The sequence below is a fragment of the Vidua chalybeata genome, chromosome 12 (assembly GCF_026979565.1).
Source record: "Vidua chalybeata isolate OUT-0048 chromosome 12, bVidCha1 merged haplotype, whole genome shotgun sequence".
NCBI classification, from domain to species: Eukaryota; Metazoa; Chordata; class Aves; order Passeriformes; family Viduidae; genus Vidua; species Vidua chalybeata.
The window spans coordinates 18,041,276-18,065,966 of NC_071541.1; the positions used below are offsets into that span (position 1 = coordinate 18,041,276).

At 42.4% G+C, this 24,691-nt stretch overlaps 1 protein-coding gene across 5 annotated transcripts in view; it reads left to right on the top strand.

The window, feature by feature from the left end:
• The window catches only part of ATP2B2 (ATPase plasma membrane Ca2+ transporting 2), a 397,314-nt gene that overhangs the window by 229,325 nt on the left and 143,298 nt on the right, over positions 1-24,691 (top strand). For all 5 annotated transcript variants that reach the window (XM_053953504.1, XM_053953505.1, XM_053953502.1 and 2 more), the window contains exon 4: positions 1,238-1,722. In XM_053953504.1, coding sequence (XP_053809479.1) covers positions 1,524-1,722 — 199 coding nt within the window. In that variant the 5' untranslated portion in view covers positions 1,238-1,523. The remainder of the gene's footprint in view (positions 1-1,237; positions 1,723-24,691) is intronic.

Sequence of the window (24,691 nt, forward strand, 5' to 3'; positions counted from 1 at the left end):
TCCAAATTAGTGCTCACACAGGTCTGATCTTTGTCACTGCAGAGCAATGGCAATGTCCTTAGAGAGCGGAAATAGCAAACGCTACGTGTTACGTCAACGGTAGCTGGGTGGGGAATTAAAATTATTGCACAAATATAAAACCAGGACTTGAAAGGCACTGGGCTCCTCTTGATGTGCTTTATCTGGGCATTTATATATAATTTCCACTGGGGATTGCTGTGCCTAGAAAGTTCAACGTGTGACCTTTGCCTGTGACAGGTTGGTCAGTTATTAGGCTGCTGGGGTGCCCTTTGAAAGATCTTTTTTATTATAAAAACGATTCTGAGACCTCCAGATTAGACAGTGCACTCACACTAACCCGCTTGAGGCAGAAAAGAAACCTTTAATCTCTGTTAAAACTCTGCGTGCCAAATATAATAGCTGGTTTCAGCAGTAGTTAAACCAACTTCATTAGAATATGGGAAGGGGAAACAGGTTTTAAAGGCTGGCTTTAGCAAGCAATCAACTGTCTCCCAGATGGTCCAAATGGGACTCGTTCAACACGGCACATAAAAAAGAAAATAAAAAAAGGGAAAAAGAAGAAAAAAGAGAGCCCAGCAGCATGCTGTGTGTGTCTGTGCCTGCTGGTGGCTGGGCTCAGGGGAAAGGACTCCTCATACAGAGCTCTGCCTCTTCCAACCCAGACATCCCATTGCATCCGTGCTGTGCTCGCTTGCGCAGAAGGCAAGGCTGCAAGATGTAATGTATTTAAATGTATTCTGCATTTGTGATGGTGACTCTATAGTTTTTCCCCAATTTTCACTGCCCTTGTGCTAATAACCAGCTTTGCTTTAACCCATTATGAAAACTGGCAGCGTTTAACCCGTTGTTAACCTCGGAGCCTTATGAGGGAGCCTTTGTTCTGGTCAGAGGACAGCCCGGGGTGGCTGTATGGAGCGGAGCACGTACTGGGGGTGCATCCTGCACGCCGGGCTAATCGCTCGCTAATTAATATTCATGACTCATCTCATTTAGCGGCTGCTCTTTGGACTCGAGCAACGCTGCTATTGGTGCTCGAGCTGTGGAGAGCTTTATCTAAGGCAGAGCCGGTGTTGTCCTGGGGTGGATGCTGCCGACCTGCAGCACCTCCAGGACATCCCACCGTGGTGCTGCGCAGCTCCTCTGAGATGCCACAACCCGTTTGAGACCGTCCCCCGTGTCCCGCGTTGTAATGAGTCCTTTCTGCTTGTTCCCAAAGGTCCAGAGGAAGAAATGACCATGTAGATTCTACAGCTTGGGTGCAACATAATGGGAAATGGTGAATGGAGTGGAGCTGGTCTGCAGCCTTGAGAGCAGCCGTTCTGTGACCTCCAGTCTGTCAGGGACACCCTCCACGCCAGGGGCATCCTCCACGTCGCTCGCCGGACACACGCGGGATTCTTTTTAATTTCTCAGATTTGGAATTCGAGATTCCTCTCCTTCAATTTTTAAACAGTTTTAAGATTGTATCAACTACAACGAGTGGAGCAATATAACCAGCCACGATGGGTGACATGACAAATAGCGATTTTTATTCCAAGAACCAAAGAAATGAGGCCAACCATGCAGGAGAGTTTGGGTGCACACTGCAGGAACTGCGCTCCCTCATGGAACTCCGAGGGACAGAAGCAGTAGTAAAAATTAAAGAGACTTATGGGGAAACAGAGGGGCTCTGCAGACATCTGAAGACATCACCGACAGAAGGTAAGCACTTCTCACTTCACTTGAATTAGGGGACTTTGTGTAAATGCTCTCCCAACAGCGAAAAAAAGAGGTTTTGATTCTTACCTGAACAGAATTCTCATGGAGCTACCATTATTCTCAACAATAAAACAAGAGACTTCTAAGAAAGAAGGTAAACCAGGCCAGCTATAACTAAAGCTGTCATGAGGGTGAAAGGAGTGCTTCTTGTTTTAACAGCTAAATGCATTAATTCTTCCTTAAAATGACACAAAAAAATCAGCACATGTTTTAGGCATTGAAAGAGACTTGAATCTCTGTGCTGCTGGGGGTAAGAAGGTGCAAAATAGTAGCTTCTAAACAGCTTCTAGGTATCTGGACACCTTGAGAGCATGAAATGACCTTCTGAGATGCACATCATGATACTCTGTAGATCAATATATTTTTTTATATTTATATATTGGTTACTAATCTTATTATATTACCAGAGATCATTTTGCTTAAATCATCAGTCTGTGATTGTATCAACGTTTTTATTAGTTGCACTTCTGTTGTGTGTAAAACAAAGCTCCACGCTTTCTTATGTTTAATACTACCAATCATAACTTTCCAGTGTCTATTTTCCTAAGTCTTTTTAGAGACTTGATCATTTATTAGTCTGGTTTTCAGTGCTCAAACCAAATAGGTCCCCATAAGCATTGACAATGGGGCAATGTTTCCCTCTCCTCACGCAATTTTCTTTCTCTTTAAGTGCAAGTAAAATTCTGTTTTATTCTAAGAATTCTATTTTTGTCACTGTATTTTCATCTCCAAGGAGTATTAACACTTTTGGAAATTACACAGTCTTTCAGTCTGTAATGTTTCTGCAGTCTTGTAAAGTAGCCAAGATGTTCATTTCAAGTTCTTTTCTTTTTCACGAAGATAGAAGTCTTGGCTTTGTTCCATTCTCTTCTTTCTAAAATTAATCATTTAGTTACCTCCAGTGTTTGAATGCCTCAAAGTCTGGAATTATTGGTGTGATCATAAACATGTCAATTGTAGTGTGATACCATAAATTACCCCAGCTGAAGGGTCCCAAAGGAGCAGCTGTCAATGTCTCAGCCTCAAGAAATCCACATTCACAGAAAGTCAGCGCTGAAGTCTCTGTCTGAGCCAAGCTCATGGTGGTGACTTCAGTTAAGTTTTGCCAACTCATTCTAGTGGTTACCTGGTCAATGTGAACTTCAAAGGAGATGTTAATTGCATTATGTGTTCAATTTATGACATCAGGGAAACTCAATTCCTCATATTGGAACAGAGTGTATGGATCCAGCAGCGTGGCACACTGACTCCAGCAGTAATCTATATCTGATACTGCAGATAAGGTAACTTTCCTCCAAGCATTACGTGCACTTCATCACTTGTGCATTAGGGAAAAACCTTTCCAGCTTCAAATGGCAATCAGCATAGCCTTGGAATCGTGAAGGCTCTGCTGGGTTTTAATTTTCAAGTGGATCACATAATAGGAATTCCCAGTCACATGAAGCTTACATCTCACTTTTAATTGTTTTGCTTGGAAAAATTCTCTGAAATGTCTTGTCAAACTCCAGAAACTTTCGCTGGAGAGAAAGTATCCATCACAGAGAAACTTTAAAGGCTTATGGCAAACATAAGCTTATATTTAGTTCTAAGTCCCAAGCCATTGTTTTTCTTGATTCCAAGCTCAGTGAAGAGGCTATTCACTTGGAGACATGACTATTCTTAGAGGAAAGAAACATAATCATTTCTTATGTGAAAATGGAATCCTAACATCAAGCAGACATGATTTGAAAATTAATTATTGGCATACTTAGTTTTGTCTTTTGGTATCTGCAGCAAACTGTTGATTCCTCATTGAATACCTTGATGATAAAACCACAATTTGCTACAGTGCCTGAAAATCACTTTTCCAACCAGGCGTCATTTTTGGTGAAGCACAGGTCACTGAACTTCCTTTGTTTTTGGTGTGTTTCACATCTCACATGGTTTTATGGGAAATATGAAATAAGAATTGCTGCAGGGCACTTCTTTGAAGAAACCAAATGGCTGAGCAGGAGTCCTGAGTGACTGAAACAGTGAAAAAGACCTGACTGTAGAACTTGGTTCTTCCTAGCCTTGTAAGCTCTTCCAGAATTTATCTGCATGAAGTCCTTGGAATTTTGCGGGATAAGTGCTGAAACAGATAGCAGAGCAGAGGAAAAAAAATGTTTCCTGGCAGCAGGGACATGATAATTTGGTAAAATGTGGCCTAAACTGAATTTACTGGTTTATTTAGAAAGCAAGAAGTAGTCATGAGCTCAGAGCTGACTCAATTCATTTCTCATGTTAATATTTGATGTCCCACCTATGGATTGGTAGGATCAATCATGCTTAGAAGCGTTTTTTGAGACTGTTTTAAAGGCCCTGAACTTCTCAAGTTAAGACATCATATTTGTAACTCAGATGTCATTGACACTGCTGTGAGGTTCATTTCCCAGTGAACCCCTGTCTTAATTCAGCCTGGAGCTGGGGAAGTCTGCTGAATGTTGAGTAGAATAATATCTGCATTCTGAATGAATTAATAATATTATTATGGGTTACGACACTTCAGTCTCTCCTTTAAATTTTCTTTGATTGCTCCTTTAGCTGTAGATGCAGTGGAGATCCCAGCTCCCAGTTATGCCTGAGGGATTTCCTGCCCTAAAGTGATTATATTATAATGTAAAGCTCCCTTTTAAGTGCTCATAAAAAGAACCTCCCAAAAATCTATGGAAATAATTTATACCAAAAAATTCACATATGTGTCAAATATGCTTTAAAAATATTTATGTTCAGATCTGTTTCACTTTCATAATCCCAGAAATACCACATATAGGCAGGATCTAGCCCTGTCACTTTGCAAAACAATGCTGAATCCCCCCTTGGGCGAGCCGTGCTGACAGTTGTACAATTTTCCATGCAATTGGAGTCTCCGAGGCCCACTGGAGCATCAGTGATACCTTATAAAGGACAGCTGGTAAAATGGGATGAGTTAGTTGGATGAATACCAAATGAGACTGGAATCCACTCTCTCCAATACTTACCTATATTTACCCACAATTTTATGTAGTACCCACCAATTTACAGCAACTTTTTCATCTACTTTCCCTTATAAAAATGTTTATTTCTTATAGGAGTACGTCAGTGAATTAAATTCCCTGATTTCTTGCTTAAAATACTTGGATGCTGTAATTTCCAGTGCATGTAAAAAGTGAAGAATTCACTGCGAGTAGGATGATGGAATACCCTAAATGGGAAGGGATCCACAAGGATCATTGATCCAACCCCTGGCCCTGCACAGACACCCCAACAATTCCACCCTGTGCACCCCTGGGACCGTTGTCCAAAGGTTCCTGGAGCTCTGGCAGCCTTGGGGCCATGCCCCATCACAGAATAGTGAAGCTTTTTCAATTTTTAGATGAAGGAAGAACCTTTCCATGTTGGTATCTGTGCAGCCACACCCCAAACAGGCACTCCAGAAGGTGTTACGCGTTGGTGATGATACAGCAGTACAGAAGAAGTCTTTCTGTTAGTATTTACTGGATACAGAACTGGTTAAGGTTCTAGAAATGGGCTGGTGGAGTGCACTGGGGGAGAACATTTCAGCTTCATTTTATGGCTTTTTTTTTCTGGCTGTAGGTCTCAGGATACCATGAAAAGGTTTTATGGAAAGACACAATATCAATTAACAGTTAACTGATAATATTTCTACTGTAGAAGCTGACTTTTTAATCATCACAACTGCCCTTAGTTGAGCTACCAAAGAAGTTCTCTCTTTTCAAATGTGTATTTGTTGTGTGGGGGATACAGGGAGAATTAATTGGGCCAGCTAGGGAGGTGTGTTTATTTTTCATTTTTGCAATCTAAAAAGCCTTTCACAATTTTAACAGTGAGGTAGAAGATGAAGAAAGATTGAATGCAACAAAATTAACCAGCTGCTTTTAATACTCGTTAGTTTTGGTTCCTCACACTTGCTTCTATAAAAATGCACCTTTAATAACTTAATAGTCTGTTTGGAAGCTGCTCTTGCTGGTTGACACTGAATTGCAGTCAGGTGCACCTCTGTGTTCAATCAGCTACAGAGATGCAAAGAATTTGGAAAGGAAATTGGGAAAGGAATGAAAAATACTTGATTCAGACAAATAGAAGTTTAAAATAGAAATATAAAATAATTGTTTCTATGACTGTCAGAGACTGCACTTTATTTTAACACACTGTCAAAACAGGCCATGAATGTAAAGAAATTGGTGATAGCATAATTTTCATTGTTAAAGGAATACACTTGGTCATGTATTAAATATTATCCATAAGTTCAAGATCTTCTTACATTATTTTACATTTAAGGTTAGGATGGATAATATTTGATTGATTTTATAATCTCTTTAAAAGGAACATTGCCAGCTGTCTGAAAGTAGATTTGAAGAGTTTTCTTTGTGATGTTGAGCTGAAGTACTTTGGAAACCTTCAAAGCAGCACCTTAAAAGCCCTGTAGGAGCAGACCCACTCATCCTCTCTCCGGATCACCACACTGCCTAATTCCTCATCCTTATTTGTGGTGTCAAAACATCTCTTGTAGTTCAGGCCCATTTGCCAACCCCCCAGGCAGCAGCCAAGCTCCAAGTCCACATCCAGCCCTTATCTGTACGTGTTCTCCCCACACGGAAGGTTTGGTTTGAACAATGAAAACAGCCCTGGCCATGAAAAATCCCCTCAGCATTGGCAGGGCCAAGGCCTCGCAGGGCTTTTTCCTACCTCACATGGAAAAACTCCACGGAGGAGCTTTAAACTCATATTTCAACTGGCTGTTCGTGCAGTGCCAAGTGTGGCTGAGCTGGTGAGAGCTTGGAGAACTTGGCATTTTCCTGTGGTTCCATCACTGTGCACTGGCTGCTCCCAAGTGCCCCAAGAGGCTCCCAGGGACCTGTCCTCGGCAAAGGGGCTGGCTCTGTCCATGAGGGGCTGGCTAGGAAGGAAGGGTGTCCTGGATGCTCCTTCATTTGGAAGTTGCATTTGCAGAACCCCTCATGTGTATCCCAGCTGGGTTTGTTCTCCCAGGGGAAGAGAAGAACCCAGGGAGAGGCCATTGCTGTCTCCCAGTATTTGCAGGAGGCCTGTAAGAAAGTTAGGGAAAAATGTTTTAGCAGGACCTGTTGTGATAGGAGAAGGGGTAATGGATTGATGCTGTAGGAGGTTGATATAGATTACGTATAAGGAGGGAATTTCATACAATGAGTGTGGCGAAACACTGGATCAGGCTGCCCACAGAGGTGGGGGATGTCCCACCCCTGGAAATGTTTAACACCGGCTTGGATGGGGCTCTGAGCAACCTGACCTAGCTGAAGATGTTGGACTGGACAACATTGAAATCATCATTTAAATAATGGGATGATTCCATGATTCTCTGCTGTTATCTCTGGATGGGCCCACGGGGGTCCCTGGCTCTGTGGGAAGAGTGGGCAGTGCAGAGCCTGCACAGGGGCTTCTGTGGGAAGAGTGGGCAGTGCAGAGCCTGCACAGGGGCTTCTGTGGGAAGAGTGGGCAGCAGAGAGCCTGCACAGGGGCTTCTGTGGGAAGAGTGGGCAGTGCAGAGCCTGCACAGGGGCTTCTGTGGGAAGAGTGGGCAGTGCAGAGCCTGCACAGGGGCTTCTGTGGGAAGAGTGGGCAGTGCAGAGCCTGCACAGGGGCTTCTGTGCACAGAGCGTGCACAGGGCCTTCCCTGCTGCAGCCTCCCCACGGGCACCCAGGGACTCCTCCTGCCATTCTCTGCAGGGACAAGCCCCAGGCCCTGTTTGTGGCCCTTTGCAGCTCTGCTCTGGGCCTGTCACAGGGAGCGCCAGGGGCACAGGGCGCCTGGCAGGGTGGGAAAGGCTGGAAGAGCCCGAGGAGGGATGGCTGTGTGTGAATAACTCGTGGCAGGTTTGCTTTGGCACTCGGGGCTGTCTCAGGCCTGGCCCAGCTGGAAGGCTTGGCTTTAGGGAGGCTGCATTTGGCTCCTGTGTCCCCATGTGTCCGTGGGCCAGTGCCAGGCAGATGTGCTGCCCCAGGGGTTCCTGAACTACGCTCCCTGGACCCACTGGGGTTGGCAGGAATGGCTCTGTACCTTTGACACTCCTGCTGCAGGCAGCATGCTATATTTCCATAAAATCACATCTCCATGTTTCATGATTTGGAAGGGGTGCATGGAGCTTTCTTGGCAATGGTGCTTCTTTTCCTTATCTAATATTTCCATTGTTTGTATAATGGAACAGCAAACATTCTTCCAAAGGTTACCCAAACATAAGCATCTCAAATGAATGGCTCAGATTTTTCTCTGTGATAAGTCCAATTTCATTGCTCATTTTGTTTCTGGGTTCTTGCATGTCGTGCCACTTGCTGATTTACTTTGGCTTTGTTCAGTTACTTGTGGAGAACTAGAGAGGTATTGCATGATGCATTTTCCCCATAAAGCTTAAAAAAAAAAAAAAAAGATACCTGGCCTTTTGAGAATCCTAAATGACTTGCAAAAAGATTTTCTCTGTGTTACAGGCAGTGCTTTAAAGTAAGGCCAAGAAAGGTAGAAAGCGAGTGAGTGTCTTCTGCTTTTTCTATTAGGCAGCATCAGAGATTTTCTGGGGTCAGTGCTGATTTATTTATGTGATTACCCAGGACATCATCTTCCTCTCAACAATTATCTTACCTCAGCAGGTGCAATGCTTAGAAAATAGGCTATTTTCATGCAAGCTGAATTCCCTTTTCCCTGTAAGACATGCAGGCAGGGTATACTGACCACAGACACATTCTGCTCTTGTACCTCAGATTTAAATGAACAGAGTAATAAATGCGTGTGAAATTTTTTTGCACCTATTCTGCACAGGACTAGTGTTTCTTCATTGTAGTTAACTCGATTACAACTACAATGTGTCATAAGTCAAAGGAAAACCTGGCCCAGCAACTTTCTGTTATTCTTTCCCTCTTTGCAAAGAGATTATCACAGGTCAATATTCTCCATAATGTGTTGCGCCCCAAGTTTCTCCTTGATCTGAATGCAGTGATGCAGTACAATGAGTCAACCCTTTTCTGCTAAATTAATAAATGATGGAAAGTGTTGCCATTTTATGGGGCAGTTGATAAACCTGTAATCTCATTCGTAGGAGTCGTGGTTTGAGTTTGTTGGCATAATCAGCTCATTCATTGTGTGAGAAAAAGATGAGGCCAGGCCTGCAACGTAATGGGCACAGGGTAACGATGGGGGAAGTGCTCTTTGTGATCCATGGAAGCTACGTCAGCTGTCCCAGTGGCAAACTGGGATTACGTTGGTGGTGCTCCTCGGAAAGTGGAAATTAGGCCTTTGCTTGGAGGACCAAACAGGGATCATTCTGGGCTGTGGTGTCAAAGTGGCTCCTGTGCTGGGGAAGGCAAAGCTGGAGGTTGGGTCAGCAATGGCAAAGAAAGACCTGAAGGGGAGGGGTGGCTGCAGCCTTTCCTTGGTGTGTCCCTGTGCTGGGAAGCTGCTGGGAGGGTAGCAGGACTGCAGAGGAAAGCATCCTTGGGGAATGCCTCCCTCCTGTTGTACTGCAGGGCTCAGAAATCCATAAATATCTATAGACTGCCAGCCTTGAGTGAGAGCTGATTTATCTTCATTTTGTTCTTGTTTTGAGAAGGCTGCAGGAAGAAAGCAAAGTCCATTACACCAAATGAATAATCCAATCGATGGAGCCAGTGTGCCCTTGATGGAATTAAGCTTTGCCTTTGCAGTGTATCAGAGACAGAGAAGGGTTTTTGCCTGATTTTGTCGGTGCCCTGTGACAGCAAAGAGTTGCCATGCAGTGATTTTGTCCTGGTGGGACTGGCCCTGCTGCAAGAGCATAGCTCTTAATTCATTGTTGCAGCTGACACTTACAGGGGTGCAAAAACTTGCTTCCTTTAAAGTCTCACCTTAAAATATAGAGATAAAACAATTACTTGAATCTCTGTTAGGTGTGCTCAGACAGTTTGCCAACTGCCACTCCTAGCAGTGATGCTGCTTCCAGCTGAACCATGGGAATTTGGAAATTTTGCTGCTAAAGTCTTTGTAAGGATCATCTGTGGATTGGACAGGTGATGACAATGCTATTCCTCACAATAATGAAATGTTGAATTTTGGTTTTAATTTATTCCGCATTGCATTTCTGTGTTTTCATGAAAGTGGATTATGCTATATTTTTTTTCTTTATAAAATGAGGCAGTGGCTTCACTGAGTGTAAGCTCAGCAGCCCTGCAAGAAGAATTAGTATGATTAAATGGTCATTTTTCTTTTGAAGATAACTTATATCAACAGACCTGGGATAAGAACAGTGTTATGTGCAGTAATGATTTCCTGCCTCCTGTCCCTTTTGCAATTACTACTCACCTTTCAAATGTAGACTGTTCAAATTTACAGTTTCCATTTGCTTTCCAAGAAGTCAGAGGTTGGTGTTTGACATACCTGTTATTTATAAAGGTGAGTGGAAAATAAAGCCAAATATGTATTTTTGGCAGTCAGCTCAATGTGCTTCCAAGACAAACATATCTGCATTCCCTCAGTGCTGACTTCCTTTAATGTGGTACACTCATAGTTTCTGACTTGCCTTCGAAGTATCTCTAGAAATTATTTCTCCTCTATCTCCAGGAGGTTTTTTTTTCACATCTGTGTAGGTGTTCTGGAAACTGTGCTTGAGATCCTGCAAGGTGTAAGGAGAAAGCAGCCTCCCCAACATCCTGAAAAGCTAATGATTAGCTCAGACATAAAGAACCTGTTTTCACAGATAATAGATGACATTCTCTGGCACAGCTTTCAGCAGGGTATAGTAACTTCCTTTTTAACTTTTAAAGAAGGAAGAAACCCTTTCTGAATGCTCATTATAAATCCCATTCCTTGTCCTTGCCTTGGAGCTGGTAAAACAATGCATTTCAATGTCCCATCCTAATTGCCAGTCCAGAACTTGGCAAAGCAGCCACGGATTCTATTAAATGCAGAGGATTTCAGTTGTGTAATAGAAATAGCTGGGTGTATGTAGCAGCTATTTCTGTAACAATAGCATTTACTAGCCCTTGTTTCCTCTTTGCTTTCAAATGAAATTCTTCAGGGACTGCAGATACTCTTTTCCTGTGTGGATTGTGAGCTGAGTCAGTTCTGCTAAGACTCGCAAACCTGAGCTTCCACAGGAGGCTGTACTGCTCCTTTGATTATTCCTTTTGCATTTTGTGTCAATCTCTCCTCCCCAGCACTTTCCAGAGTCTATTTCAGTGTGAGGGCAGCTTAGGTAGGTACAGTCCTCTGAGGTACAAAAAGTCTGAAAAAATGAGTGTTGGGAAGGAAAACCGACCAAATGTATGGAGTAGTTCAAAAGCTGTCATGGTTCTTTTCCTCTGATTAGCATTGGAGAGGAGTTAAAGGAGGGAATAGCCCACTCCTTTACAGGTGTTCTTCAAAAGGTGAGCTTGTCCTTGAAGGAGGTACAGAATAAGAGAGGAGAATTTTCTTGGAGGATCCAGTGAGTACCCCATGAGCTGCAACAGGATTTCACTCTGCCTCCATGAGTGAGGCCACAGTTGTTTGGATGCTACGAGCTGAGTGCTGCTTGTTCAGGACTGTGGCAGCATTATTGTGGAAGAAAAATATATGGGAATGCTGTGGAACTGCAGGGCAGCTGTGCAGTTATAATCTTAGTATTAGTCTGGGCACCTCAGTTAATTCCTTCCTTAAAAAACACAGCAATTCCACTTGGATTTTTTGCAGTTTTCCTGCCAGTCTCAAGTGTTTACCTCAGTTTGGAAGCTCGGGTGGCACCGGGGGTTTCCTCGGGTTTGCCTCACTCCAGCCATGTGCTGGCCCCCTCCCTGGCACAGGAGCCCAGTTTTAAAGGATTGGTCATTCTTTTCTGAGCCATTCCATTTTTTCTTTTCTAGTTTGCTTTTGCTTGCTTTTTAATTACACCCTGAAGTTGTTTAACCTTTGTTTAAAAATCCTACAGTAACAGGAATTGCTGCGTTACGTCAGCATTCTGCTTTGCCAGTGGGGTCATGGCTGCTGCATGGTTTTCTGTGGACAGCAGAGGTCATCCAGCTTGGCATTGCAGCCAAAATCTCTGCCTTGAACTGTAGTGTTACAGGTGACTTTTAGCCCACAGAAACCCTGGAGAAAGTCCCTCCTTTTTTGTGATAATGAAGCCAAGGAGTGAAGAGGCTGGCCAGGTCAAAACCTGTGATTTTCACTCCTCAAATGGTTGAGTTTTTATGGAGAGAAAAGCCTCAAGGTACTTTAAAGCCCCCTGTCGTTTCCTGCAGAAATATGGTGCAAATTGGAAAATTCTGGAAGTGTCCAGGTGTGCTCCCCTGCTGGCTTTGTGCAGCTCTCCCGTGGGGGTGCTGAGTGCCTGGGCTGCTCCTTTGTTCCATTGTTTTCTCAAGCCAGTGAGTTTTTGGGTGTGTGGGGCACTGCAGGGACAGCGTGACAGAGCTCCCTGGGGTGTGGAACGGGTGCCCATTGAAGTGTTCAGAACAATTTGCTTTCCAGACTTCAGACGCAATCATCTGAGGGGATCACGATGGTGCATTGGAGGTGGTTATCAGTGGCACACGTGCATCCAACAGGAGTGATGGTGGTACCAAAATCCTCCCAAAATGGGGGAAAAAAACCCCTCTAACGCTGTCTTTTTAGTGTTAGTAAGGCATTACTTCAATCTTGGCCCAGAGGTGAGTGGCTGACAAAGTTCCAACCTCCACACCAATGCTGATAAAAAACCTTTTCACTTATTTATGCATTTTTAGCAAAAAAAATGATATTCATTAGTTCTAAGTGACATGATTCTCTCCATTAATGAATATTCTGTCCTCTATTGGTTATTGATATTTTCCTCTTCATGCTAATTTGGTCTCCATTCTTTAGTCCTTTTATCACCTTTTTCTCCAGCTTTCCAGGCCTTAATCTCCCCTGTATCTTTGGTTACTCCAACAAGAGTCTGTGAAGAAACTCAACTAATGTTGGCTAAAAGTGGGCACTGCTTGCAATTAATTAAAACAACTAATTAAAAATTAGTTAGTTATATAATTTCCAACAATTCAGTGCTACATGAGGCTGTTACATGAGAGATTAATCACCCTAGGATGATTAATCTGCTTATTTTTGGTGCCTTGTCCATCGGATGATTCCAAGCTCTGGGTGTTGAAGGACTCCACAAATGAATTTTTAAAATTTACAGATAGCTATGGAAAATGTGTTGCTGGGTTTGTTCCCAAGGAAGTCTCAGTGGTTGTGTTACACCTCCTGCTGCTTTACTTGCTTATGAACATGAAACCTAATGTGCTGCAACCTCTGAGGTAAATCCCAGAACCTGAACCCTCAGAAGTGAGCTTTAAAGGAATGATCATTCTTTTCTGAGCCACTGGTATTTTCTCTTTTCTCTCTTTTGCCCCCAAGCCCACGGTGCACATTGAGGGGTGTGCACAATTTGTTGTGTTAGCAGAGAAATGGAGCAGTTTTAGCTGAGGAAGTGCCACGGGTCAGTCGTGTTTCCTTCAGTGAGCTGGCCCTGCTGGTTTGGTTGTGTTTAATGCCACAGCACAGCTGAGCTCACTTGCTTCGACAGGAAATATCAGATGGCAGAAGCCATGAAGCTCAAATTGTTTTATTCACCGTTTTGAAGTGGCCCCTCAGCACAGGACAAATACACCCAGCTTGTTCATGTGTGTGTGCACCACTGCTCCAAAATACCACGGCAGGCTGAGCTGGATTCACGTTTGGGTTGGATAATAAATGGTTGGATTGGTTAAATAAATGGCTTTGAAGAAACAGATTTTGTGCCTTCAGCCCTAAAGAGTGGGCATGGTAAGAGATCTACAGAGTTTGAAAATATTTAAAAATAACTTTGTTTTAGCGTTTCCAATAGATGGGTACTCTTGAGGTAAAATCAGTAGGTTTTTTTTTTCTTCACCAAACCTAGATGTTATTTTTAATTCCTGATGTTAATCCTATTTAACAAGGCTATCAGTGTGGCATGTTTTGCCATGAGATGCTGGCAGTTCTTTTTGCTGCCCCACTTTCCCAAAGTATTGATGCTGACGTGAATGTCTCTGCAGCTCACAGCTTAAAATTACAGAGAAAAATCGGGTGGGACTTGCTGTGGGGTGGCAATCCACGCCGTTCCCTGGGTGGGGAGAGCTCTGTGTCTGCTCTGCTGCTCTCTCCTGCCAATGTCCCCACACCCAGCAGCTGCTGTGTGGGTGGGAGATGTCCCTGTGGGGACATGCAGCCCTGCTCTGGAGTCACTTCCAGCTGCTGCTCTGGGTGCAGGGGGCACTGCTGGCATCCTTCCCTGCAGAATCCACCGGCTGCTCCTGCTCCTGTGGCATCTCTTCTCTCCAGCCATCTTCGTGTTGGAGCAGCAAACTCCATTTGAAATGAGGGATTTGGAATTAATGCCCCAAACCTGGGACCCAGTTTGCAATCCCTTGGATTTCCCATTATTTATCACCATTTCATGGTGCTTTAGAGAGGCTTTCCTCCTCTCTTACCTTTATTTTGAGCCTCTTAACTTGCATTGTTGCTTGTAAGTCCTGAATTTTATTTGGGGGGCTTCTTCAGTCTTGCTTAAGTCTTCCTTAAAAGGTTCAGTCGCAGGAGGCTGCCATGGGATTTTATGAGAAATTTTTTGCCAGCTTCATTTAAATTTGGGGGGTGGAAGGAGGGGAATAGGCTTAAGCCTATTAGGCTTAATTTTGAAATATTTTGCAAAAGTTCATTCTATTATTAAAAATTGATGACACATCTTAGCTGCCTGGGACTGCCCATGAATGTTGTAACTTTGGTGGATTGCAGGGACTGGCGGTGGCTGACAGGAACAACAAAAAAATATTAAGATATGTAATGCCTATGAGGTATTTATTAATCTTGCAAATTATCCACATGTTCTTGTGTTATTGAACAAATGCAGGTGCTGGTGTCAGTCGTCAGCAATGATAGAAATGTTTCCCTGATAAGTTTAAGTAAATTATCTGAATTTTCCTGAATTGTTTCTGAAATATTCTGAGTATTTCTCAATATCTACATTTTCCACATTTAAAATTCAGTATCATATTCCCTCTTATGGACTCTTCCACCTCTGAATTTATCCTTGTAGACAACCTGAAAAAACAAATATTGAAATTCTGTTCTGTTGTGATTTCAGACCAAACCACTCCTGCTTCAATTTTCTTTGCTTTCTTACATTGTCCTTTGATTACAATTTCTTTGCAGATACACTTTTCCTTTATTGCTTATTTGCTTTTTGGTCTATATTTGTTTGGTGGTTTGGTGTTTTATTTTATTTTTCATTTTTCTGCTTCCTGATGGTCTTCAATATCTCTGATTTTGAAATGGTGGTGAAATCACCCTTGTGGCCTCAAGTAGCTCCACTTTCTCTAACCATCCCAAGCCTTTGGAGGTGAGCCTGTGCTTTCAAGTATTGATCAGGTCATGCTGAGCATCTGTCCTGTTTGAACTTGGCCCTTTTGGCAGAATCCATCTCCTTTATTTGCTCTGGCCTATTTTTCCTGTTTGAACTTGGCCCTTTGGGAGGGCTGTCTCTCCCTTATCTGCTGAGGTTGCTCTGCAGGACGGTGGCATCAGTCGAATGTCCCTTGTACGACTGGGAATCAGATTGTGGCTGCATTAATTCTTGGCAGCAGATTCAGTGTTGACTGTTAAAGACAAATAGTTCATGATGACTTTAAATAAATCTACTTGAGATATTAAATACAGTTGATAATTACAAGCCAGGTGCATTGAATGAGGAACTAGATGGTCTTTTGTAAATGGATGTGCCACTTTCCAGTTGAAACTATTTTAAGGCCAGCAGTGATCTTCAAACTGGGCTTGTGGCTTTAAAAAGAAAAAAAACCCAACCAAATCTACCCCCAACCCCCCCCCCCAAATCCAAATTGCACAGTGATTTTCATACCGTTTAAAATGAGATCAGATTTTGTTTCTGAATCTTTGAAAAAAATTTAGGCTGCTCTTTGCTGGAAAGGCTGTCAAGAGAAGTATTTATATAAGAAATTAATTTTGAAAACTACTGCCTGTTTTCACTGGATGAGATGATTATATGTAAAAGTTACAGGCTGCAACTCAGTATTTTAAATGATGGGGAAGATTGGCTACTTGTGTTCATATTTCCAGATATACAAGAATTGGGTTTTGTTTCATTCTGTCCCATGACTTAACCCTTATTTTATTCACATCAAAGATGAAATTTGTATTTCTTCCTTAAGCAAGATAATTTAAGTTTTTTGCTTTTGAGCACATCACAAGAGTTTTCAATACTTTCTAGAAAAGATATTATTAATTTAACATTTAGGGTTTATGACAAAGCCTTTTTAAGTGATAAACTTTTATAATATTGTTAAAATTAATGGATTTTGGTGCCTTGACTCTTTGGTCAACTGCAATAATCTATCCAGTCTAAGAAATCAAGGTATAATTATTAAAAAAAATATTAGTTGTTAAAATGCTTTCATATCATGATAATTGGTTTTCATAGGAAAAGATTGGAAGTGATAAGGTATAATATTAACAGATACTCTTCTGTTTAAATTATCTTTATTTAAATTCAACTGTTTCTTACTTAAGACTTCTTGAAAAGTGCTCAAGTTAATTTTGGTTTGAGAACTGGGAGGAACTCTGGAATGGCAATTTATTGAGCCTTAATTAATTGTGCTGGAAGTGTAAAGCCAAGGAAGCCTTTGCTGCTGGTGAACAGGGACATTCTCCCAGGACTTCTTTACAAATCCAAGTTTACAGCAATGCCCCTGCTGATTGCACCTAATCCTCAAAAACAGATATAAAGTGAAAGGAAAAAATAATAATTTAAAAGTAGTCAAAAGTGTTTAAAACCACCACAGCCTGTAGTACCCTGGAAGTGTCATAAAGGCTGGGGAAGCAGGAAAGGAAGTGTTAGGAGGTGAAAGTGAAATGTGAGGCTAATCCACGGGTTCAGGCGCCTTTCTTATCAGCAGGAGCCGCGTGAGCGTTCGTCGTGGTGTCAGCAGAGTCAGGAGCAGATAACGGCGTGGCAGCGGGCTGTGAGGCTCAGGACAGAGTTCCTCATGGAGAGCCAAGCCCTGGTTTGGCTCTCAGTGACCAACAACTCATTAACGGGAGCTGGCAAGCGCCGCTAATTAACGCGCAAGGCCGTGTCTCTTCAGAGGTGAGCACCTGACGTTGTGCTCGATATTGAGGCAGGGTGTGAGGGTAAGGTGAGCTGGCAGGCAAAACTAATTAATGCATCCATCCTTGTTAGCAAAGGTGCTGTTCTACAGCTTGTGCTGCACTGGGAGATTTTAGGAAATGGAAGGGCAGAATTCACCTGGCGCCACTTTTGGTTCCTGTTTGGCTGTGGTTTATGGGGTAAAAGCAGCCCAGGTTGTGCAGATAGAGCCCACCACTTGTGTGGTCTTCTCTGCTGCAGGAATTCATAGAGGAAAAGTTGTTGGGGCTTGGGTTGGTTTGGGGCTTTTTGTGTGTTTTTTTTTTTTTTTTTTTTTTTTTTTTTTTTTTGTGTAACGTTTAAGACAAAATTGCATTCCCAGGTACAGCCAGTTAAACATCCAGGTCTGCCTGTGGGCTTGTAACCATGGCCAGCTTTGGGACAGCAGGGTCCTGAAGAGTGTGCAGACCTCAAGCCAGTAATCACCACTGCTCTAGACTGGCAGCAGTATTGCCCAGTTTTTATTCAAATTAACTCCTTTGTACAACAGGGCTGGGCCCAAGGTGCCAGTGGCTCCCTAGGGATGAGAGTTTCCTTTTCCAGGAGGGTTAATTGTTAAATAAAAGAACCAAGGAGGCCTGGTCCTTTATGAACAACTCTGTTTATATTGCTTGAAGTTACAAGAGAATTCATTAACTTGAATCTACTTTTCAGCTGGAAATCTGTTGCAATTTCCAGCTGGAGTCTGCTGCTCATACTCCTCCTTTTGGGAGGTGTGCTTGGAGTTTCCCCTTAATCCTTTTGAAATATAGAAGTTTCAGTCTACAGAAATACTCAAATATTTGACCTTTTCCCTAAATCTGAAGCAGCAACTGATAAATAACACCTTGCCATCACCTGAAGAGCTGACAACTTTATTTCACTTATTCTAATAAAACAATTCTAAACAAATATTTATTTGCCTAAGTAAAGCCTAAGAGGGAGTGGTAAAGCAGTAGGCTTAGAGGAAAATTTGTAGGTGTGTGTTAATTGCATCAAAAATGATGTCTGGCAGGGGTAAAAAGCCCTTCCTCAGTGTCACGTTGACTTAATTTTGCATGTTCTACTCGCTGCAATTTAATGTGCTACCAAACAGCCTTGCAAATTCTCTCTTGCCTCCAGTCTGACTTCTGATGTCCCAAAATAGATGCATCTTTTTTCTTCAATCCAGGTGTTTATGTTTAGATGGAGTGAAAATTTAATCTTTCTCTCAGAATATCTTCTGTAAACACTTACAGTGCTATTAATGTTGTATATATGATGTTTTTTATAGTATCTAACTCGGAAAAAGAACATTTTAAAGTGAATTTGATTGCTGTTACTCATCTCTTTCCACCCATTTTCTGGCAAAAATCCATCCAGAATCTGCAGTAGCAATAATACTTTTGAAAAAGGAAATTATTGAAGTACTTAAGAACTTCTGGGATCCAAAGTTGAAAAGAAATTTTATTAAAAATATATAAAAATATGGAGTGATCAATCAATGAAACATATTACCACTTCCAACTGACTAAAGACCTGGAAGATATTTTTATTTTTTTTTTCAAAGCTTGCAAAAGGAGAAGGCAGGCAGGACATAGTTCATAGGACTATGGATTCCCAAACTATTTTCTTCGGTGGAAAAACCACAGCTTTTCTAAAGAACTTGGGCTATTTAGAAGACTCTGTTAACAAAATTAACCTAATTGGGGAATACTACGTTTGAAGGAATTGCCTACAAAAATTCAGGTGTGCAGAGAAAGGCAAAGGTGGATTTCATTTTGAGTCTTATTGTGCTCAGTTCTAATAATGAATTTAATTTTGAACAGTGCAAAGATTGTCTCTGCCAAAACAGAGACAGCAATGTGCATTTCAAATGCTGGAAATATTGCCCTGATTTTATAAAGTAGCACTTGCTCCTAATTTAAGTGCTTGTACTTCATAAGCTTGAGCTGCTCTGCACAGGAGGGAACATATTTTACTGTTGTGTTTCTCACTCTGACACACAGCAGCTTCCTTGAGCACGGTTCTGAATGTGCTTTTCTGTCATGGAAATATTGGAGATGCTCTTGCAATTGAGAAAAAAAAAAAAAGAAAAGAAAAAAAAAAGCTGAAGGGAATTAGAGCAAGAGTTAGAGATTTTATAACATACCACAAAATAAATCGTGGACCAGCTGTAAAGTGTAAGAGAGTTAAACTGACATCTGGGGTTTAAAATATGTAAACCTGCATCAGCCACCAGGTGAAGACATGGATTTCCATGGTAAGGAAGAGTTCTGGATGTGGGCTGTGACTCAGATCACAGCTGAGGGGCCTTTAGGCTTCTGCACGGGTTTCTGCAGCTGAATTTCAAAGCTGGTGTAGTGCACGGCAAGAGCTCAGCAATCTCCTGTTCTGAGGAGGACCAAGCACAGGGAGTGTTTGGACACCTGTGAGCGGGTATTCAGTACCCTGCATTACTGAATAACCAAATTCTGGCTGGCTGGGACTGCTTTCGTTTCCATGTGCACTTTACTGACCCGTAAATGGAAGCCAGATCCATTCACAAAATCCACAGCTGCCCACGTGGGAGTGATCTGCTTTCAGCTGCAGAGCAACACGGACCTTTGGAGGGATCCCAGTTCTCAAAGTGGTGTGAGCCCAGCTCGGGCAGCTCTGGCCTGGCTGGGGAGGAACAGACATGGATCAGTGTGTGGCTGTTTCTGCTTGTCCCAGACAGAAAAGGGACTTTTCTGCCATTGAGAGATGGGATTTTCCTCACATGGGGTAAACAGGGATGGGGCAGTTGTGGTGCTGAGGTCTAGAAAAATCCACTACACATCCAGGCCTTTGGGAATAGATTTTCAGAGTCCCACCAGCTGTGTAGGACTGGTCTTTGATGCTTTGTATCTGAAAGGACTTCAAAGGAAAAATGGTCAGATTACACATCTGCATGACCAGAAGATCTGTATGGCATTGCTTTCCAAGATGTTGTCATTTTTACTTTGTGGTTTTGTAAGGAATAAGAAAAGTGCTGGAAAATGTTGAAGTTTTCCAGCTTTCATAGATGCTAGTTGTTAGGATGGACAAACTCAGCAATGTGGTGATTGGGAATTACTCCCAAGAGACTTTCCTGGAAGAAGAATCATCAATTTTGACTGTTCAGATCATATTTGAAATTATGTTTTTCATCTGTTGTTTCAAAACTCCAAGTAGCTTTGCTTCCTTCTTTATTCCAAGTAACTGATTAGTTGCTGGAATTGTAAATGACATTTTTATGAAGAGAGGCGTACTGAGTTTCAGATCTTCACATTAAAATGTCCTGCTTTTGTCTGTACCAGCTGCCTCTCCTCAGCCAAAATTGCCCCTGATGTGGTGCCCTCAGCTTGTGCCAGTTGTCTTGCACAGACAAAGACTGTGCCAAGTTGTGGTTTGCCCTGTAAATGTTCTGTGAGCTGGAACCTGAGATGGTGAATTATAGATAAGAGCACCTGAGTGGGCTGAGGTGTCTGTTCCCAGAATTTTCTGATGAAAAAGTTGCCTGAAGAAAATGGTGCCTTTAATAATTTAGGAGGCTGGGCTGGACATGAGGTGTCCTTGGCACACAGAACATCAATATCATTGCTGGATGGCTTCCCCCTGAACCCACCTGAAGAAGCTGCAGGACTCTCCTGGAAGGCAAAATGGGTTTTTAGTGAAGTCTTTTCAGAGTTCACTGATTGTAGCCAGTTACTTCTTGAAACTGGGAATCCAGTGCGTGCTACAGGGATTGCTCTGGAATCAGGGATCTCATGTGGGAACAGCAAAGTGGTTTTAGTGCCTCTCAAGGTTGTCTACAGCTGCTTTGTTTGTGCATTTTGCTGGTTTCCAGTCAGGTTATATTCCTCCATTAATACTGGAGTTGGGGACATCAGCATTTGCAGTAATTTATGTGAAAAAGTTTGTGTTTGTGTCTTAAACTCAGATCATGGGTGGTTTTGGAGGGAAAGTAGAAATGCCACATTTTCCCTTGAACTAATGAAGCCATTTATCTGTTAGGACATAAGACATAAATGTTGCCTTCTTTCACACAAACATTTCTGTTGCTCAGTAAAAAAGAGAACACAGGTTTACATTTGACTACAAAATACGGAATTACTTTCAAGAAGTCCCCTTGGCAGCACTGGAAATGAGTGGGGAATAGAATCCTTGTGTATTATTATTAATTATTATTAGCCATGGTATCTACAGGAAAAGTGATTTTTTTCCATCACATATTCAGCATCATCACACCAACAAATTAAGACAGGATCAGATGGCAGTTCCTGTTCTGGCACTTGATTTTGCTTTAAAGTTTAAGATGTGTAAGATGCAATTCTGATGAACCCTGTAATAATATTCTGCTTTTATTCTGACGTGTATTCCCCAAATCCTCATTGTTTTATAAGCAAGAGGCAAAGCAAATGCCAACAATGTGGTACAAAGGTGAATAAAGTTAAAGACTCTGTTTCAATACATGGGTATTTATTTTTTGTAGGCTTCGTAATAAAAAAGATTATTTGTTCAATTAATTTCCAAGAACAACTTACTATTATTCTAGTAATTCTTAGCTTCACACTGTGCAAAATTCTTGCTGAGAGCTTTTTATGTGGAAAAACAATTGCTCTTTGTGTATTAGAATCCATGTTGCATTTGACATAACAATGTTATCTTTATTAAATTTCCTTGTTATATCTTTTGATTTATAGCCCTCCTTAAATCCTCATTTCAAAGCAACCTCTGATGTGGTACTTTTAGTGCCCCCATGCTGATACTAAAATGTGGGCGAAAATAGAGAATTCCAGTTGTAAGCCTGAATCATGGAACTGGAAATTCTTAGAGATCAGTACTGAGCAGGCAGCACAACATTTCCTGAGGGGATTCTTTTTGTGGAATTTGAATCTTCTAGGACATGGTAATTTTTATTCCTTTCAGTGTTTTTACTCAGGTGTTTAAGGACATTTTTCAGGACAAATAATGAGTGTCTGGGCCAGGCTCGGTTGGGGTCAGGTCTTCACAGTGCAGGGTATTTGAGGCACTGTGAGGGGTCTGTGCCTGATCCAGCACAAACCTGGGACTCCTTCCCAGGCTGGGAGAATCCTCGAGGAAGCTGAAATATCTGCACATTCACCTTGGAGTCCCTTGCCCAGCCATGATATAAATACCTGAACTAGGCCAGGGAAGGCAGCCCAGGTGTCCTGTGCTGGAGCACTCCTGGATAAATATTGATAAATAAATAAATAGTGTTCCAAGGCATTTGACAGGAGAAGGGAAGGCTCCAGCTGAGCCTCTGCATGGAAGATACAGGGAATTATCTGTTGCTGCTGAAGTCTTCATCCAAACCAACTCTATATCCAGGCCTAAGCGTAACAGGAGAGTTTAGCTTTGAATGCTCACTGAGCAAAACAAAAGCAGAGTTCCCAAAAGGAAGCTGAAGTGCAGGTGAGCAGGGAAAAGTCCTGCCCGTGGCAGAAAATGGCAGTGGGAGAGGCTCCAGCAGGTCGGGCATTGCTGGAGGAGGTGTTTCCTAATAGAGCTGTTATGGATACTCATGAGGGAAAATATGGTAGAACTGGGCCTCCCAAGAAGAGCTGTTTGTTGAGGACAATTAAATATTGCAAAGTGGTGAAAGAGATGGATTTTCTCCCCACAGAGTTCATAGTTACACAGGGAAAGAGCAGTTATGTCCAAGGCTGGCCACTGTTAAAAACCAGACTCCTCCAGTGTTCACAACACTCCAGGTGTGTTCTGCAACAGCTGAAGGGGGAAGGGAAGACAAAAATTTTATTTCAATGTCTCGTTTTATTTCAATGACCTTTCCAACAGAGGAGGAAATATTAGAAAATTCTTAAAGCAGAGCTGAGGTTCTTCTAAACCTATGGAGAGGCTGAGGGACGGGGGAATGATGTTTTGATTTGTCTCCTTTTAGCAGTGGCTGTTCCTGTATGGTGACACTGGTGCTTGGGTAAATACTGTGCTGAAATATGGGACTGAAAATGTGCAAAGCTCTCCTGGATGCTTCTCTGCAGGGCTCTGCTAAGGAGGATTCCTCAGCTCCTCCCTCTCCCTCCTTCCATCTCTCTCCATTAGGATCTTTTGGGTAGGAGACCCAACCTATTCTGCGGGTCTTTCCACAGAGACATCCATACATCTGAGCTCAAAGAGCCCAACACCACCCCTATGGTGGGTTACAAAACCAAAGCACAGGCCCAGGGAGTGATAAATAAGATCTGACTCACAAAATCCAAGCTGTTGGTGCATCACTTGTCCCGGGTGCATTTTGCCTTTCCCCCCTGAACTCATCAAGCAGCTGCCTGGAGAAACAACCTGAATGTCATCTTGACTCTTTACCAATTTTATTCTAACCTGGAACAAGAGGACAACAAAGGAAAAATGCGTGCCTCGGGACAAAACTTGCCTGTTGTCATGAGTTAACAGTTAACTGGTGAAAGAACATTGGAATACTTAGAGATCAAGCTATATTTAGAGTTTATTCAGTGCAATGGCAAGGTCAGTGCCTCGTTCCCTGTTGCAAGTGCAGGATGCAGAAGGATGAGGATGTTCCAACCATAACTCACAGCTGAACACGTCCAGGAGGCTCTAGAGCAGAGGTACCTGACTGCCAGTGAGGGAAGGTTGGCCTTGGAAATCCAGCTGCTTTTAGGAATAGAAAGGAGGTGCTGTGTGCAGGAGTCTGAAGTTATCTCCAAGGTCTCTAGGGAAACACTTGTGTGGTGTGGTGTCTCTAACTCCAGAGTTCCTGCTTGAAAACACAAAGGGAACCCCCCAAAAAACCAACCAAGCCAAACCCAGAAAAGTGCTGCTAGGAAGCAGTGTAAGAAGGCTACTTGTGCCTGGAGTGTTGGGGCTGATCACAGGCGTGCTTTGCTCTGAGTTTCTAATTTATTTTGATTCGTGCAGGGCACAAAGAAAGACAATGTGTTAGGGGTTAATCAGAGTAAGTGGCAATTGCTGGAAAAACAACCATTTGTAGGTGTGTCTGTCTGTTATGGATGGACTGGTCTGAAAAGCAGTGCAGGACATTGTGTATCCATATGGAAATTGCTCTGAAGAGTTTGGAGTGTTGCCTACACTCCAAACTTAACCTCAAGCCTGGTGCTTTTATTCTTCTTTTTAGAACAGCAGCTTCACAATTTGAAGTGCAATTAAAAAATTCATGCTGGAGTGAAATGTGGTCATTCACACTTGCATTTGGATATTCTTGAGCACTTATTGTATTTGTGTGGGTGAATAATCAATGTGGAACAGAATGCTCTGGCTCTTAACTGATTCACAACCTTCTGTCAGGGAATAAAGTGCTGACTGCACCACAGAGCAGGTATGGAGCAGGTTTTTTTGGGATAACCTGTAGGTATGAGGGTGTTGCTGTGCAGAAGAATCCTCTGAATAGTTCCTATTTCACAGTTCCAAAGATTTTCCTGGAACTTCTACACATTTCCTAGTGTTAGAAAGAAGTGAATAACTCTTGTGCCCTGTTGGTTGACACTTTGCTCTATTTCCTTAACCTTTCCATCCCATTGTGTGCTGCAACTGCTTCTTGATTCACTTGCTCCTTTGGCTGTCTCCAATGAAGGCAAAGGATTTTGAAATTAATTTATCTTAATACCATTCTGAAGAGTTAGGCTGCTAAAAGTAATATAGCGAATAAAAGAATTTCTTTAATAAATTCCATCTTTGGAACAGGTTGGTGAATACAGACATAAAATTCTGAGCTGACCCACTATTTCCTAAAATATAATGCT